The sequence below is a fragment of the Bubalus bubalis genome, chromosome 3, assembly GCF_019923935.1.
Source record: "Bubalus bubalis isolate 160015118507 breed Murrah chromosome 3, NDDB_SH_1, whole genome shotgun sequence".
Taxonomy (NCBI): domain Eukaryota; kingdom Metazoa; phylum Chordata; class Mammalia; order Artiodactyla; family Bovidae; genus Bubalus; species Bubalus bubalis.
In genome coordinates this window covers 17,803,084-17,821,987 of record NC_059159.1, presented here as the reverse complement: position 1 = coordinate 17,821,987, position 18,904 = coordinate 17,803,084, and the positions used below count along the sequence as shown (strand labels likewise).

Genomic DNA, 18,904 nt, shown 5'->3' with positions numbered 1-18,904 from the left:
CTCCAGGACCAGGAATGGGACTCATGTCTCCTGCATGGGCAGGCGGATTCTTAATCACTGGACCACCACGGAAGCCTGCATCCCATTGATCTTGAGGGCCCTGAGGCTTAGAGGCAGCAGCGACTGCCTAACTCACAGAACCCAGCAGTCACAAGAGGCTGGGACCTGCCTCTCCACTGGGCTGCATCACCCCTATGGGTGTGGTGTATACACAAATGACCTGTGAATACCTTGGTTAGATGCTCATTTCTCTTTTTTTCCTGAAATGAAAAGTGTATGACTTTTTAAGCTGATGACTTTATCTTTTTTTGGTACTTATTACAAGATATAATATTCACTTTAGAACATATAGGAAATATAGATAAAAGAAAAATATTAAAGTATCTTACACAGAGATGAGCACATCTATGTTTCACACCTATTGTTCATCTGTGTGAGTCTGTGTGCATGTGTGTGTGTATAGGCAGAAATTTACCAAAAAGGAGTCATGAGGTATACTCTGTTAGATAATTTGCTTCTCTTCACGTAACAATACAGTTGACCTTGAACAGCACAGGTTTCAACTGCGCGGGTCCATTTATTGCAGATTTTTTTCAAAACAAGGCAGGTTCCGTATCTGTGGATATGGAGGACTGGTTATGGGACTTTAGCATCCGGGAAATTTTGTATCTGAAGCAGGTTCTGGAACCAATTCCCTGTGGAAATGGAGGGACGCCTGCAAACAGTGGTCGTATTTCTATGTCATCGAATATTTTTTTCCAACAGTGGCTCTTGTTAGAAGTCCCAAGGAAAGCTTAACAAATATTCATGTCTGGGTTCCACTCTTAGGCAGATTTAATTGACCCTGGATGGGGTTGGTCCATAGGACTTTTAAGACTCCCCGGGGGTTCCAATGTGCAGTCAAGCTGGAGCGCTCCTTGCCACAGCCTCGCTTTCCCATGGTGGCCTTGCGTTTTCTTTACTGAAGGGATACACTGTAATTTGACCAACTCCCTTCCTTAGACACTCAATTTGGTTCCATTTTTTTCAATATTAGAAACCAGGAGTTAGCAAACCTTTTCTGTAAAGGGCCGAATAATATGTTTTAGCCTTTATAGGCTAGAAGGTGTCTGTTTAACCCTGCCTTTGTAGCACGAAAGCAGCCACAGACAATGCATAAAAGAAAGAGCGTGGCTGTGTTCCAATAAAACTTTATTTACAAAAACAAGCAGTGGCCAATTTAGCCTCTGAGCCATAGTCTGCTGGCTCCTGCTATAAGCAGTGCTGTAGTGAGTATCTTTGAAGCTACACCTTCTAGCATAAAATGACTATTTTCTTGGGATGGTGATACCATTTACTTTTAGAAGTAAGACCCCTTCCAAATAAAACTTGAACTAGAATTCATATAAACAACAGGTAAGAGGGGCATCTTGTTAGTTACATATATTTTATAAATTCAAATGTACATTTTCTTTTTAAAAAGTCAGGGGTTGTAGATCATAGTTATTTTTGGTTTTGTTTCTGATCAGCCTCAGCACCTGTGGCATTCAAGTCAAAGTTTCGTAGAACCAACCAAATGTCTCTATGAAACCCTAGTGCTCCACAAGGAATACAGTTTGAAAACCATTGCAATGTGATAAATTCTTGGAAATATAGCTGGTGGAAGGCCTGAACCATTTCAAAGCAGCTTATGGAGACTCCCCTGGCGGTTCAGTGGTTAAGACTGTCTTCCAATGCTTGGGGTGCGGGTTCCATCCCTGGTCAGGGAGCTGAGATCCCACATACCTTGCAGTCAAAAAACCAAAACAGAAAACAGAATAAATATTGTAACAAATTCAATACTTTAAAAATGGTCCACATAAAAAAAAAAAACTTAAAAAAAAAATAAAAGCAGCTTGTGTATGTCATTTCAGCTGTCAAATGACCCTGAAGAAAAAGGGAAAAAAAGACGTTTCTAATATTCAAACAGGTGTGAACAGCTTCCTGTTGTCCAATTGGCTTTGCAGGGTGAATGTTTTAGACACTGGTTCCTAGTGTGGTGTGAATCACTTCCTTCCCTTGTCTCATCCCTTTCAATGATTTGTAGAAGGTTCTCCAAGGTTCTCCAAGGTTCTCCCATTGCACATGCTCATTATGGCTTTCAGAAAATCAATAAAATGATCATCTTATTCTCTTTTTTCTTCTAGTCTTACTGAGATATAATTGACATACAGCACTGCATAAGTTTAAGGTTTACAGCATAGAGATTTGACTTACATACATCATGAAATGATTATCACAGTAAGTTTAGTGAACATCCATCATCTCACATAGATACAAAAGAAAAAAAGAAAAAAAAACTTTCCTTGTGATAAGAACTCTTAGAATTTATCCTCTTAACTTTCATACATAACATACAGCAGTGTTAATTATATTTATAATGCTGTACACTACATCTTTAGTACTTCATTATTTTTTTTTAATATTTGTTTTTTATATTTTTTAATATTGTGTGTATGTGGTTTTTTTTTAATATTTGCCAGGTCTTAGCTGTGGCATGTAGGATCTATTTTCTGACCAGAGATCATACTCAGGCCCCCAACATTGGAAATGTGGATTCTTAACCACTGGACGACCAGGCAAGTCCCCTCCCTGCCCACTCTTCAGCCTCCTCTCTCGACACTCCGCAGCGCCGCAGCCTCACCCCTGGGTCCCTGTGACCACAGTCCTGGGCTCCCTCAGGTTTCAGAGCCACAGCAGATGCTGCTTCCCCTGCAGATTGCTCTTCCTGCCCCTTCTGTCTGAATTTTCCTATGTACCTTTTCTGACTCAGTTCTCCTGTCACTGTTCCCCTAGCACATCATACAGAACCGTAAGTGGCCAAGATCACTGTGCCCGGACAGTGGGAAGGGGTGGCTGACTCATGTGGGATGCTGTGGGGTTCTTCCATTTGACCCCAAAGCAGCCCTGGTCCTCCCCTTCTCCTCTCCACAGTCTGCGATATTCCCCACAGCATCTGAGCTAAACAAGGAACCACTGACTCCCTAGAGCCTTGTCATTAGGAGCTGGCATTCTGCTGCATTCCCCCTGTTGTGATGACTGGCATTGAAGCTGATGCCAAATGGGCAACCCAGAAGGATCTTTCTCTTCCTTTTTTCCTTCCTCCAGGCTTGTTCTTTAGGCTTGAGAAGCCAGATGCTTTGGGGTTTAATTACATGCTGCAGTTAGAAGCACAGAATGTCAGAGCTGGAAAGGAAGAACCTTATTATAAATAATCGCTGCCAGCATTTATTGAACACTTACTCTGTGCCAGGCCCTGTGCCAGGCCTGTTTCCAGGCATTACCTCGCTTACCCTTCCCAACAATTCCAGGAGGCAGAAACCATCATCACCCCTATTCTGCAGGGAAGCAAACAAAAGGTTTTCAGGAGATTACAGAGCATTTCCCAAACTGTGCTGTGTGGTACACAGTGGCAAAAAAAAAAAGTTTATTCAGGTTTTTCCACAAGATGGTATGGAAAAGTCCAAATGAACTATTTGGCCAACCAGTATTAGTTGCTGGTGAGGAAAAAAGCATCCCATTGTTACACAGCACAACCTGTATCGCCCTGGGAAAGTCACAAACCACATCAGTATTCTAAAGGCTCTGAGAAGTCCTGTAGTAAAGAAACCTGTTGGGGTCAGTGTCACTTCTGTGGGTACCTCACTGGGACTGCTGATCAGAATACACAGTTTGGGGAATGCAGATCTTACCCTTGTTTTTCATCTTACAAATGGGGTAAGAAAGGCCTAAGATGATGGCATCTGGTCCCATCACTTCATGGCAAATAGGTGGCGAAACAATGGAAACAGTGACAGACTTTATTTTCTTGGGCTCCAAAATCACTGCAGATGGTGACTGCAGCCATGAAATTAAAAGACACTTGCTATGACCAACCTAGATAGCATATTAAAAAGCAGGGACATTACTTTGCCAACAAAAGTCCATCTAGTCAAAGCTATGGTTTTTCCAGTAGTCATGGATGGATGTGAGAGTTGAACCATAAAGAAGGCTGAGTGCCAAAAAAGTGATACTTTTGAACTGTGGTGTTGGAGAAGACTTGAGAATCCTGTGGACAGCAAGAAGATCAAACCAGTCCAAACTGTGCTGAGTGGTACACAGTAGTAAAAAGAAAAAGTTTGTTCAGTTTTTTGTTAGTATCGATTGCCAGGTGGACCTATCTGAACTAAAATGTTTAAATCCAAAGGTATTTTACATTGTCAACCTTTCCAAAAAGGTTAATAAAGTGTTCCCTGTATTTTATCAATTCTATCAAAACTATCAATCAAACTATCAAAACTATCAGTCCTAAAGGAAATCAATCATGAATATTCATTGGAAGGACTGATGCTGAAGCTGAAACTCCAATACTTTGGCCACCTAATGCGAAGAACTGACTCAATAGAAAAGGCCCTGATGCTGGGAAAGATTAAAAGCAGGAGGAGAAGGGGACGACAGAGGATGAGATGGTTGGATGGCATCACCGACTGAATGGACATGAGTTTGAGCAAGTTCCAGAAGTTGGTGAAGAACAGGGAAGCCTGGCGTGCTGCAGTCCATGGGGTCACAAAGAGTCAGACATGACTGAGTGACTGAATGACATCAACAAGAAAGGCCTGGGTAATGCCTGAGGTACAGACCAGGCACAGATTTTGGGCCCCATGCTCTCTGCACATCCACCCCCACCCCTTCCAGGAAAGACAGAGTGGAGAAACGCAAACCATGACCCATCTGGCCCCACTTCCTGTTTTTATAAATAAAGTTTTATTGAAAATGATCAGATTCAGCTCCCTTGATTTACAGATGAGCCAATCAAAGCCCAGAGAGGATAACTGATTTGTCAAAGGTCACGCAGACAATTAGGGGCAGAAATAGATTCTAGATCTAAAACCAGAAATAGATCTCCAAAAACCAGGTATTCTCTGAAACACAAGTCAGACAGGTGGCAGGAGGTGACGTGTGAAGTTCCTGATACCTGACATCTGCTCACAAGTTCTCCACTGTACAGTACTTAAAAAAATACTTCCCGTTTTCTGCTATGGCACAAACACCCTCCAAGGCATTTCTCTCACTGCTTTGGGCAAAGCCACCTTTGCATGAACAGTCAGGCTCCTCTGTCCTCCACTCTGTGTGCATGAACAGAGTAGGGGCCAACCTCGAAATCTCTGGAGGGGCAAAGGCTGAACAGGGCAGTTCATGTTTATTTAAATTCTGTACCAGATGCAGGAAATCATTATTAACTTCCCCTCTGCAAATGTGAAACGTGAGATCATTTGGATAGGACCTGGGCATAAAGCAACCTTTGCCCGCTCCAGGAAGAGTTTGCCAAATGAATGACTAGCATAAACAGGAGCCCCAGGGCAGCTGTTTGAAACCACTTCAGAAAATAAATTCCTTTCAAGGGTTCTTGGGCCTCCCTGAAACAAGCTATGGTACAAGGGTCACCTATTGATATTTTGTGTGTGTGTGTGTAGTCATGTATGGATGTGAGAGAGAAGGCTGAGCACCAAAGAATTGATTTCGAAGTGTGGTGCTGGGGAAGACTCTTGAGAGTCCCTTGGACAGCAAGGAGATCAAACCAGTCAGTATAAAGGAAATCAACCCCGAATATTCATTGGAAGGACTGATGCTGAAGCTGAAGTTCCAATACTTTGGTTACCAGATGCAAAGAGCCAACTCACTAGGAAAGACCCTGATGCTAGGAAAGATGGAAGGCAGGAGAAGGAGATGACAGAAGATGAGATGGTTGGATGGCATCACCGACTCAATGGACATAGTTTGAGCAAACTCCAGGAGGTACTGAAGGACTGGGAAGCCTGGTGTGCTGCAGTCCACGGGATTGCAAAGCATCAGACACGACTGAGCAACAACTGAATAACATGTTCCTGTGTACAGTTGAATATGCAAATAAAATCATTCTGACCTCTTCATTAAAATGCAGGGAGCACTTTAGTAGCCTTTTTGGAAAGGTTGACAATGTAAAATACCTTTGGATTTAAACATTTTAGTTTGGATAGGTCCACCTGGCAAGTGATGCTAATTGGGGAGATTTGATTAATCTCTGAATCTAGGGGAGGAGGTGTCTCACTGATCCTGGATGGCCAAGGCAGGCCTGAGAGCTAAAGGTTCATCTAGAAACAGCTGCGGGGACAACAGTGGCCTCTGGGTGGAGGTTCTTCCTGGGGCAGCCAGACTGCCCAGATGGCCTTTCCAGATCTGGGAGAGGCAGGCTTGTCACTGAGGTGGAGGGTAAAAATAGTGCTGTGTGGGAGGCAGCTGGGCCCAGAGGCACTGGCTTCCTGGTTCTAGGGCGGGAGAGAGCCCACAGACAGGCACCTTCTTGGGCTCCTGAGGCCCCTCCCGAATCCTGGGGCCTGGATGGCAGGGGGAGCTTTTCTCTAATATCAAAGCACACTCCTATATTCACCATTCGTCCCCCCGCCCTCCCTGCCCTGATGAGCAAACAAATTGCTGGAACTGGAATGAGCTTGGGCTGGGTTATAAGGTAGCTAAGGGCTGAAATTCTGGCTGTGTCAGTTACCAGCTCTGTGACCTCAGGCAAGAATTTTCTCCTTTCTGAGCTTCCATTTTCTCATCTATCCAAAGAGGCTCACGGTTTCTCTCGGTAAGGCTTGCTGTGAAGATTAAATAACAATTTCTACTATCCTGCAGCCTCATTCTTCTGCCTCTCTCCCTTCCACCAGTTGCTCACCTTCCTGCACATGCTTTTTTTTTTCTTTTTGACCCCACCTTGTGGCATGTCGGATCCTACTTCCCCGACCAGGGATGGAATCCACACCCCCGTGCATTGGAAGCGTGGCGTCCTGACCACTAGAATGCAAGGGAAGTCCCTCCAGCACCTTCTTCAAGAGTGGCTCTGAGGCAAGCCAACTGCATGTCATGAGGACACTCAAGCAGCCCCTCGGGAAGGTCTACAGAGCCGGGAACTGAACCTTCAAGACAATAGCTGTGTTGAGGAATCACGTTAGAAGTCAATCCTCTACCCCACACCATGGAGCTTTTATGTGACTGTGACCCCAGCCAACCCCTTGACTACAACCTCATGAAAGACCCCAACCCAGAACCACTCAGCTAAGCAGCTTCTGGTTTCCTGGCCCTCAGAAACTATTGCAAGATAATAAATATTTGCTAAATTTGAGCGTGATTTGTGATGCAGAGATAAATAAGTAACATACTTACCTTTCAGGGTTATTGTATGAATTAAGAGTTAATGCAGGACTGCCCTAGTGAGTGGCTCAGTGCTAAAGAATCTGCCTGCCAATGCAGGATCCCTGATCTGGGGAGATCCCACATGCCACGGAGCAGCAAGGCCCGAGCCCCACAACTATTGAAGCCCATGCACCTAGAGCCTGTGCTCTGCAACAAGAGAAGCCACCGCAATGAGAAGCCCATGTCCCACAGCTGGAGAGTAGGCCCCGCTCACTGCAACAAGAGGAAAAAAAGCCCGCGCAGCAATGAAGACCCAGCACAGCCAAAAATTAATTAATTATTAATAAAAAGAATTGAGGGCCCCAAAGAGCTTAAAAAAAAAAAAAAAGTTAATGCAAGGAGTTCCCTGGTGGTCCAGTGGTTAGAACTCTGAGCTTTCACTGCAAGGGCACAGGTTCAGTCCCTGGTCAGGGAACTAACATCCCCCAAGCTACATGGTATGGCTTAAAAAGATTAAAAAAAAAAGCCAATCAAATGGCAACCAGACTTTCTGGGACCAGTGCCTCCAGAAAGGGCAGAAGGGAGAAGCAGAAGGAGGGAGTACCTGGCTGGGTCCAGGCTAGGTAGGTCCCCACTCCTGAACTCTGGGGACGAGTCAGACACACTGAATATACAGACAATGGCCAGACTGTATATAAAAACAGTGCTCTGACTCACTACCTATACCAACAGCCCCGGAAGCCAAACCACAACCTTTGTAGCAACCAGCCCCAACGGCCAGACATTGATCAATAACAAGCTTCTCTAATTTTGCCCCCACTTTCAACATAGTACAAATTGGAGAAAGTTAAATATGCTCCCTAACCAATCACACGGGACGCCCCTATCTAGTCTGTCCACCTACATCTTTTCCAAGGCAGCAGTCTCCAATCAGGGCATATATGAAGGCTACCATTCCCGCCACTGCCCCCCCCCCACTATAAAGCTTTCCCACTCCTCTGCCTGCCTTTGTGTGTCTGTCAAACTCAAGCAAGTATGGCTGACTCCCTCACTGTAGCAAACTCTAGAAAAATAGACTTTGCTCATTCTCCTTTGGGTGATCTTTGCTTATTTCCACAAGACCAAGTTCTCTCTCTCCCTTCCTTATCCCAGGTCATAGACAACGTCTTTCTCTCCCACCAGGTGTCCAGAGAAAGCTGCTCAGGGATGATGGGGGACAGTTACAATCGAGTGTAGCTTTGTATGTGGTATATACACACAATGGAATATTACTCAGCCATCAAAAAGAATGAAATAATTCCATTTGCAGCAACATGGATTGATCTAGAGATTATGATATGATATCTATGACATCCCTTATATGTGGAATCTAAAAAGAAATGATACAAATTAACTTACAGACAAAAAAGAAACAGACTCATAGACTTTGTGAAGGAGCTTGTGATTGCAGAGTGGGAGAAAGATGGGGGGAAAGGATAGTAGGGAGTTTGGGATGGACACGTACACGCTGCTAATTTAAAATGGATAACCAACAAGGATCTACTGTATAGCACATGGAACTCTTCTCAATGTTATGTGACCGCCTGGATGGGAGGGGAGTTTAGGGGAGAATGGATACGTGTAAATGTATGGCTGAGTCCCTTCGCTGTTCACCTGAAACTATCACATTAGGCAGCTATACCCCAATACAAAATAAAAAGTTAAAAAAAATACTATATGGTATAATATACATGTGGAATCTAAAAGAGATGATACAAAGCAATATGTCTACAAAACAGAAATAGACTCACAGATGTCGAGACCAGACTTGGGGGTAGAGGAGAGAAGGAATGGGAGTTTGGGATTAGCAGCCACAAACTGTTATATAGAGGATGGATAAGCAAAGAGGTCCCACTGCATAGCACAGGGAACTATGGTCAACGTTCTGTGACAACCCATAATGTAAATGAACATGAAAAAGAATATATTATATATATATGTATAACTGAGTCACTTTGCTGTACAGAAGAAATTAACACAACATTGTACATCAACTAATTTCAATAAAATTTAAAAAAAGAAAAGTGTAGCTTTGGAACAGGATAGATCTAGGCTCAAATTGTGACTCTGATGCTTAACTAGCTGTTTGGGCTTAAGTAAGTCAACCACTCTGAGCCTCTATTTCCTCACGTCAAAGATACATTCACTTAAGAATTCAGTGAGGTCAAAACCACTATGAGGTACCATTTCACGCAAGTCAGAATGGCTGCGATCCAAAAGTCTACAAGCAATAAATGCTGGAGAGGGTGTGGAGAAAAGGGAACCCTCTTACACTGTTGGTGGGGATGCAAACTAGTACAGCCACTATGGAGAACAGTGTGGAGATTCCTTAAAAAACTGGAAATAGAACAGCCTTATGATCCAGCAATCCCACTGCTGGGCATACACACTGAGGAAACCAGAAGGGAAAGAGACACGTGTACCCCAATGTTCATCGCAGCACTGTTTATAATAGCCAGGACATGGAAGCAACCTAGATGTCCATCAGCAGATGAATGGATAAGAAAGCTGTGGTACATATACACAATGGAGTATTACTCAGCCATTAAAAAGAATACATTTGAATCAGTTCTAATGAGGTGGATGAAACTGGAGCCTATTATACAGAGTGAAGTAAGCCAGAAAGAAAAACACCAATATAGTATACTAACACATATATATGGAATTTAGAAAGATGGTAACGATAACCCTGTGTACGAGACAGCAAAAGAGACACTGATGTATAGAACAGTCTTATGGACTCTGTTGCAGAGGGAGAGGGTGGGAAGATTTGGGAGAATGGCATTGAAACATGTATAATATCATGTATGAAACGAGTTGCCAGTCCAGGTTCGATGCACGATACTGGATGCTTGGGGCTAGTGCACTGGGACGACCCAGAGGGAGGGTATGGGGAGGGAGGAGGGAGGAGGGTTCAGGATGGGGAACACATGTATACCTGTGGCGGATTCATTTTGATATTTGGCAAAACTAATACAATTTGTAAAGTTTAAAAATAAAATAAAATTTAAAAAAAATAAAGAATTCAAAAAAAAAAAAAAAAAATTCAGTGAGGGACTCCCTGGAGGTCCAGTGGTTAAGGCTCTGCACTTCTACTGCATGGGGCATGGGTTTGATCCCTGGTTGGGGAACTAAGATCCCACATGCATGCTGAATGGTGTGGTCCAAAAATAAAAAACATTCACTGAGGTAATATATTTGATGCACTGAGCATACAATAGGTGCTTAATAAAGGAAAGGGCAGACTTCATAGATGGCACAAGTGGTAAAGAATCTGCCTGCCAATACAGGAGACAGACACAGGTTCGATCCCTGGGTCGGGAAGATCCCCTGGAGGAGGAAATGGCAACCCACTCCAGTATTTCTCACCTGGAAGATTCCATGGACAGAGGAGCCTGATGGGCTACAGTCCATGGGGTTGCAAAGAGTCGGACACACAGAAAAGGCCAGCCGTCAGCTGCCTCACAGCCTCTTCCTGAAGTAGGCAGGGCCCCGTACCCCACCTTTACTTACCCTCCCCCACCTTTCTGCGCTTCTGGCAGCTTGACTGACTTCAGCTGGATGGAGTCAGTCATGGGCTAAGTCCAGGGTACATCAAAGGTCAGAGGTGTGTCTCAGAAGAAGGATGGACAAAGGGCATAAAAGTATTTCTCTAAAGAAATCCAACTGGTCAAAAGCAGAAGAGAGAGTGTCCAAGCCAGATACCGTTCTCATTCTGTTCTGTCCTGGCCCTGAGGGGTAGTCAGGGCAGGGAGACTCCTGCCCAGAAAACTCTGAGTGCCCTTGTGCCAGGCTGTGTTCCTAGGACTGAGGAGGTGACCGGGCCTTTCTCTAATTTCTCCTCTGTGTGTGTGTATGTGCGTCTATGCATGTGTCAGTTTCATCTTTAAAATGAAAAATTCAATAGCTTCGCAGGACACAGACACACAAATTCGTGTTCTGCTAACAATGAGGGGATGACTTTGAGAGGCTCACCTATTGGAGACAGCCTGAATCCCCTCCCTTCAACTTGCCAGGCTCTTTCTTTCCATCCACATTTCTCTCCTTCTCCTGCCATCCCTGGAATCCAAGCCTCCAGCCAGCCATCTTTTGCCTAGACTGTTGCAACAAGTCCTAAACGCGTTCCAATTTTCTTTTGATTCAACAACAAAAGAATACAAGGGTGAGAAATTATCCCCTATCCCCTGAATTCACACAATGATTTTTAAAATATTGACAATGACCAGGCCTGGGAGCAATGCACTCTTTCTTCCAGTGGAAGGCTGGAGTGGAAACTGGTGCATTTCTGGAGGGCAATTTAGTCAGATGTAATTTACTGATTCTGCAGGTCCATTTTTCAAAATATGATAGAAATAAAAAATTACAGGTCCTGTACAAAGATTTCTTACCAAGTTCTTTATGGTAATATTGTTTCTGATGAAAGAGAAAGAAAAAAGAAAGAGGGAGAAAAAAAGGAAAGAAGCAACAGAAACTAATCAAATATCCAAAAATAGAGACTTTGGTTCAATAAATTGTAACAGTATAACAGTCTATACTTTGAAACACAGTTCCTTCTCTGAAAATGATGTCGCAGACCAATAATTCTCAAAGTCCAGGAAGAACAGAAAGAGCATTTGTTTGAAATGCACAGATTTACCATTGGGAAACTCTGGGCTGGGCTCAGGAATCTGGGTTTTAATAAGCTCCTGTTGTAGATGAATATTTATCACTACGAAAGAATAAACTGTTAAATGACAAAGGATTACAAAACAGCATGTACAAAACAGTATGTATGAACAGTGCATCCTTATTCTGAATATATATATATATATATAGAAACACATAGAAAAAGGCCAGGAAGATTTTGAAGCAAGGCGGTAACATGGACACTCCCTGGGTAGTAGGATTATGAGTTTTTAGATTTTCTCCGTTTTCCGAATGTGTACTTTCTAACTAGTTTACAGTAATGTGGCTTTGTAAAAAGGAATAAAGAAAAAAACGCAATAACCTATTTTTAAGTAAAGAAAAACCACGTGGGGAGGGGTGGGGACGAGGTGGGAAGGAGGCCGAGAGTACTCCTCATATTCATGGTGGGGGCGAGGCTGGGACGACCTGAGTCGGGGCAATGGGGTTTGGAGGCCACCCACGGCCACGGCCCAGTGATGGGGGGAGGGGGGGATACGGCGCAGAAGAAAGGAAAGGCCGCGCTGCGGGGAGAGGATGGGGGGCGGGGTGGGTGTTCTCTGCAACTCCTCTGACATCTGGGAAGGCTTACCATGACCTCAGTAAAGAGCAGAGAAGAGATTTAGGGCAGACTTCAGGAAGAACTTAACTGCAGAGAGCGTCAAATCCCAGAAGGGACTCCTTGGGGCGATTTTTCCCGGCTGGAACAGACCAAGGATGCCTTGAGGGTGTCGAGCTTCGCCGACTGAGGGCGGGGCTGCCCTGATCTCCCGACCTCTTCCAACCTTGGGACACAGGCGGAGATGCGATCGCTGCGGGATCTCCCACCTCCCCATGGATGCGGCCGGGCCTGGGGGAGCTGGTGGGGAGGGAAGGAAGGAGAGGGGGCGGGGCCGTTGCTAGGGGAGAGGCGGCTGGGCGGGCGCCGAGCGCAGTCGGTGCCTAGAGGCGCGCTGGGCTCTGCGGCTCCAGCTCGCGCGAAGCCTGTTGCTCGCCTCTCCGGGCCGCCGCTTCCCGCCAGGTGCCCCGGGGCCGGCGGCCGGAGGGGGTGAGGCGCGCCGGCAGCCCCCCCGCCCTCTCCCTCTCCCCGCGCACAGGTGGACCCGGGCTTCTCCTAGAGCGCCGACGCCGGAGAGCCTTCCAGTGCGCCCCGGACCGCGCCCCGAGACCCCCCCGGGCGCCGAGCGGCGATGAACTCGACCTTCCTGAACCACAGCGGCCTGGAGACAGCGGGTGGCTTGGGCGGCGGCGGCGGCGGGGCTGCGCTGGGGAACCGCAGCCACGGGCTGGGCACGTGGCTGGGCTGCTGCCCCGGGGGCGCGCCGCTGTCCGCCAGCGACGGGGTCCCCGCGGGGCTGGCACCGGACGAGCGCAGCCTGTGGGTGTCGCGCGTGGCGCAGATCGCCGTGCTCTGCGTGCTGTCGCTCACCGTGGTCTTCGGCGTCTTCTTCCTGGGCTGCAACCTGCTCATCAAGTCCGAAAGCATGATTAACTTTCTGATGCAGGAGCGCCGGCCTTCCAAGGACGTGGGCGCTGCCATCCTGGGGCTGTACTGAGCGCAGCCTCTGCCCGCCCTCGTCAGCGCGGCTGGAAGAAGACCGAGGAGAGCCCAGGACCCTAGATCCTCCTTCTCGAGCTCTGCCGCCGCCTCCGGGAGGGCAGCTCGAGGGGCTCCCCCCACCCCCCACCCGCAAAGCGCCACGGGGCGCCCGCCCCCAGGACACTGCAGGACTCCAGGCGGCGGCGCGGGAAGGGACTTCCACACAAGACTGCGTGCGGTCCTGCCTTGGTGGGCAGGATGGGGGTTCTTAAACTGCTTTTTTTTTTTTTGGAAAGTTCTGGACAGGGTGGTGGGAGAGGCTGTGGGAAGCAGCTTGGGGCTGAGGTCACCTGCGTGGGAATTTTGTATGTATGTAGGTGGGGTGGAGTCGGGGCCAGTTCCGAGCAGCATGGCGAGGTGGGGGAGAGTGCAGTTGTGGATGAATCTGAGTCACTGAGCTTGTTGGGCTTGTTGGCCTGATTTCGCATTTGAGAAGAGATCTTATAATAAAGCTACAGCCGTCGGGGGCTTCCTCTGTGGGGTGTTGTGTGTATGCTGAGGCGTTTGTTGGCGGCGGGGGCGGTGTGTAACCTAGGAGCCAACACGTTAAGCAGGTCACAGGACGCCTGGCTGCCGGATTGGGCAGCTATGGGGGATGGTCGGGGTCTCCTGAGACCCCACTTCAAAGCCGGGAAGGGGGAGAAAGTGCCCGTTTTCTACTGCTGCCAGCCCGGGCAGGCAGGTCCTGCAAGGACGGCTGGACAGCTGGTGAGGTAAATTAAATCATTGGGAAATTTGAATCTATTCTGAGATGGAAAAAATAAATAAATCAACGACTTGAATTCAAAAGGGAGAAAATAGCAAAAACAGTACATCAGGAGAGTGGACAAATGAAATGTAATTGGTGTGTGGGGAGAGGTCTAGATGGAGGTAAAATTTTCATGATAGGGCCAAAAGCCCCAGCTCAGGGCTTGTTTGACTCACCTTTGTAGAGGGTAGGTGAGCAGATTCTGAAGATTTGCCTTTGCAGTGTGGGGAGGGAGGGTGTGGGGGAAGGGGGATGTGAGCTTGGGAGAGGGTGTTGTGGTTTGAAGGACCCAGGATGTTTATTTATTAAAATTTTTTTTGGCTGCAGCCCTTGGCATGGGGTGGGACCACAATGCCCCCTCCCCCGGCCAGGGATTGAACCCACACCCCCAGCACTGGAAGGTGGAGTCTTAACCACTGGACCCCCGGTGAAGTCCACACCCAGGACGTTTAAAAGGGAGCAAATGGCCTCCAATGCAGCTGTGTTCGGGGAATTTGGAACCTGCCATTATGAGATGTCCCCTGCTGCCTAGAACCCTGGCATCTCTTACAGGTGCAGAATTTCCATAAAGCCACGTTAAGCAGTTAGAATCTTGGCACTCACTGGCCAAGAGGGAATGAGTGGCTCTACTGACTGCAAGTGTCTGGTCTGGGGAAGAACTGAGCCTGGGGTCAGGGGGGACAGAAGGAGAGAAAGCTGGGCTTTGTAGCCCATGTATCCCCCTGAACCCTAGTGCCAGCCCGACTCAGGCACCCTGGTGCTTGGAAGATTTGAGGGGAGGGCTCTAGTTGATTTCTCTCTCTCTTCTCCTTTTCACCATGTGTGGAAGTAAAGATGAGTGAGATGGAAGGGGACTGAAGCCTTACTTGGCTTTGGGAAGAAATGTATCGGGCACGACTGAAGCAACTTAGCACACACACACACACACACACACACACACACAGGGCACACTGCCTCATGTCTTCAACACTAGTTCCATACGAGGTTGGGGGGGAGGGCAGGGCATGTCAACAAAAGCGTAGATGCTCACTGATTATGAAGGACCCAGTACCTTCCTGGTTCCTGAGCCCTCCTGTGTAACCACAGTCATCAACATCAGGATATGTCACCTTCCCACCCACACCCCACCACCCCAATCTCAGACCTGGGAGAGTTCAAGTTCATCCAATTAGGCCAGTCCAGTAGAGGCTAGGGGCCAGAAACTATTTATAATGGATAGTTTATAAATAGTTTTGATCCATACTTTTGGATGGATCAAATTCAGATGGCTCCATTTGATCTACAATGTGGAGAATGTTCTGTTGATGGCTTGGGGTGATTTGCAGGCCTGATCTGGGGAGCGCAGCCTGGAGTATGGGGGCAACCTGAATATGTAGCTTTCTGTAGCACAGGTGCCTAAAGCCCAGGGTGACGAGATGGCCTGGAGAATGTGGTTCAGAGAGCTGCAGGCATTCATGGAAAACCCAAATGACCGGAAAATGATAGTTTTCAGGAGGGACACTGAAACTTAGTTTTCTGGCTGACCAAGTTGGAGCAAACAACTACAAGAACTTCCCTCCAATGAAATGGATCTACGACTGGGGCAAGAGGAGGGGATTTAAGATTTAAGTTTCCTGAATTTGCTGAAGAAGGAAAGCCGTAATGGGGAAGCTTTGCAGGATTTTCTCACTGTTAAGAAGAAAAAGGACAATGAAGACATGCCTACCAACATGCCCATTTGTGCCCTCCATGACCGGCATGCCCCCGTGCACAAGTAGGGACACACAAAGCCAGGCTCAAGCCCCAAAGAGGAAAACAGCAAGTGTGAGTGGGAAGGAGTGGAGGGTAAGATCTCATTTTTTGTCCATCTCAGTTCTCCCAAAGCCCTGATGTCCTGCAGTGTGTTTACCAGAGTTGTCTTATATAAACCTCGGGGGCGGGCACACTTAGTTACGTAAGAGGAAGCATCATGCTCTGGGGGAAAAGCAGGACTAGATCAGAATCCTGAGGCTGGGGCGTGCGGTGCTAGATCAAGAAGGGGTCTAGTTCTCCAATGCCGTCCCCCCACTCCCCATTGCTGGGCAGGGAAAGATCTTCCAACAAAGGCTGCCCAAGTTTGAGGGGCCAGGTCTCTGGGGATCCTGGGTTCAGAAAAGAAGTCCTGGACTATTCTTTGAAATCCTAGTCACCCTGCTTCCTAGCCCTGTGACTCAGGGGAAGTAACTCAACCTCTCTGTGCCTTAGTTTTCCTTAGTTTCCATTTGTAAAGTGGAAAAATGTAAAGCCAGGGACTTCCCTGGTGGTTCAGTGGTTAAGAGTCTGCCTGCCAATGCAGAGGGACACAAGTTCCATCCCTGGTCTGGGAAGATTCCATATGCCTCAGGGTAGTTCGGTCCATGTGCTCCAACTACTGAAGCCCACACACCCTAGAGCCTGTGCTTCGCAACAAGAGAAGCCACCGCAATGAGAAGCCCGCACACCGCAACTGGAGAGTAGCCTCTACTCAGGGCGACTAGAGAAAGCCCACGGGCAGCAATGAAGACCCAGTGCAGCCAAAAATAAATAATAAATAAATAAACATAAAATGGAAGCCATAGAGCCCATAGCTCCCATGAGATGATGAGTTTAGGTAGCCAACACTATGCCTAGCACAGAATAAACAGCAAATAAAGATAATTACTGTGACTGCCGTGATTTTTGTTTAGGGTATGAATGCTTCCCCAGCAAGATATATTTGGTTCTTTGAAAAGGGATCCTGGACAGAAATCCAGTAACTTATATCTGCAATGTAATTTGTTGTTTTCAAAGCACTCTCATAAGCAGGATAAAAACAATGTATCACATGTCTAGCCTGCAGAGCGAGCACTGAGCGCCCACCCCGCAGGGGACGATTTCATCACTGCTCCCATTTTGCATGCTCTTGTTTGCTGTCCACAATAGCGTGATGAGTAAGAGCAGACACTCTCCCGTGTGCCAGTTTAAGGAGCGGAAACTAAGGTTCTGTTTAACGGCCTTCCCCCGTTCATCCTTTGTACCCTTGTCTACTGGGAATCCGGGGCCAGGTACTGTGTGGGCACCAGGGTAAGCAAGGGGGTGGCAGAGCTGGAGTCTAGCCTGGCCTGCAGCCCTGGAAGCCCCAGATTTTTGCCGCGCTCCTCAGGGCAGCTAGCCCTCAGGTACTAAGCTAAGGGTCTTGGGGATGAGGTCAAACCATTCACTTTCCTCCTTCCTTTGAGTCAGGGCTGGAATATTTGGGGTCAGTTATGCCCTCACTAGTAAGAGAGGTCCCCTGGAGTGGGAAACAGTAGGAAGGGCTTACATCACAGCATCCACTTATCTTCCCACTTGTTTGTCTGAATCGCCTTCACACAGAGCCAGGCTGGGCTGGCTTCCAGGAGTTGCCCTGCCTGATCTCTCCCGAGACACCCACTCGGCAGCAGACCAAGAGCAATCTGGAGTGTTGGGGAGGTTTAGAAGGGAGAGGGAAACGTGAGAAGTGGTGGACACAGACAAAAATGGCCACAGCCAGCATTCCAGTGTTGGGGGAAAAGGGTGTGTGTGTGTGTAGTTTATATTGGGTTGGCCAAAAATTTCATTTGGGTTTTCCATAAGATTGTATGAAAAACCCAAACGAACTTTTTGGTCAACTCAATGCAAAGGAATTTAGTAGGCTCTCTGAGTAGCATCCCTTGAACGCAGCTCACAGTCCTCTCTTGTCAATCAAGATCTGACCGGGTACATGGGATGTCCAGAACCCCGAACCCCAGCTCAGGCCATGCCAAACCAGGCAAGTGTCCAGGACTCTGAGAGGGCAGCTGAAAAGTGAGGGGGTTTTCCTGAGGCAGTACCTGCCTACCCCTGCAGCTCCATGGAGTGACAGAACTCCATCACTACACTACCCTTGAGGATCACAGCTGTCTTCTCTGTGTGTGCATTTTCTGTGGCAGCAAGCAAGATGCTTTATTTTGTTTAGGGACATCACAAAACTGGGTTGAACTGAAGACACAGCCTCTGCTTTCAAAGAGTGTCATGGCTCATACGTATCAAACACCTATAATCAAATAAACAAAACTCAAGGTTGGGGAGCGCTCACTTCAGTTAGATGCAAATAAAATTTCACAGTAACGATTCCCCGTTTAGGTGCTAATATTGCCATTTAGTGAAGCTCTTCCACATGCCAGGAATAGTGAGGAGTACTTCTCACATTTGATCTCATAATCCTTTGTGATTTTTTCATAACCCAGATCTAATCATTCCTGCAAGGCAGAGACTGCTGTCATCTCTGCTTAAGAGAACAAGGCTCAAATTGTTTAGGTCATTCCTCTGAAACCACAGTTAAGAATCCATAGAACCAGGGACTTTCCTGGTGGTCCAGTGGCCAAGACTCTGGGCTCCCAATGCACAGGCCCTGAGTTCAGTCTCTTGTCAGGGACCTAGATCCCACATGCCACACAACTCAGCGTTTGCGTGCTACAACTAAGACCCAGCACATCTAAATAAATAAATTAATTAAAAAAAAAGAATTTATAGAACCAGAGTCCAAATCAAATCTGGTGGTGGTGGTGTAGTTGCTAAGTCATGTCCAACCTTTGTGACCCCACAGATTGTAGTCCAACAGACTCCTCTGTCCATGGGATTTCCCAAGCAATAATACTGAAATGGGTTGCCAATTCCTTCTCCAGGGGATCTTCCTGACCCAGGGATCAAAT

The 18,904-nt window shown here is 47.1% G+C and overlaps 2 protein-coding genes across 2 annotated transcripts in view; one reads left to right on the top strand and one right to left on the bottom strand.

Moving 5' to 3' along the window:
* Positions 1 to 12,590, bottom strand: part of LYZL6 (lysozyme like 6) — a 30,881-nt gene extending 18,291 nt beyond the window's left edge. The window contains exon 1 of the mRNA XM_044938379.1: positions 12,461 to 12,590. The gene's annotated coding sequence lies outside the window, so the exon portion shown is untranslated. The remainder of the gene's footprint in view (positions 1 to 12,460) is intronic.
* A 197-nt stretch (positions 12,591 to 12,787) lies between these two features.
* RPRML (reprimo like) lies at positions 12,788 to 13,935 on the top strand. The gene has a single exon (XM_006042306.3). The coding sequence runs from the start codon at positions 13,059 to 13,061 to the stop codon at positions 13,422 to 13,424; it is 366 nt and encodes a 121-aa protein (XP_006042368.1). The 5' UTR covers positions 12,788 to 13,058; the 3' UTR covers positions 13,425 to 13,935.
* Positions 13,936 to 18,904: the final 4,969 nt, after the last annotated feature.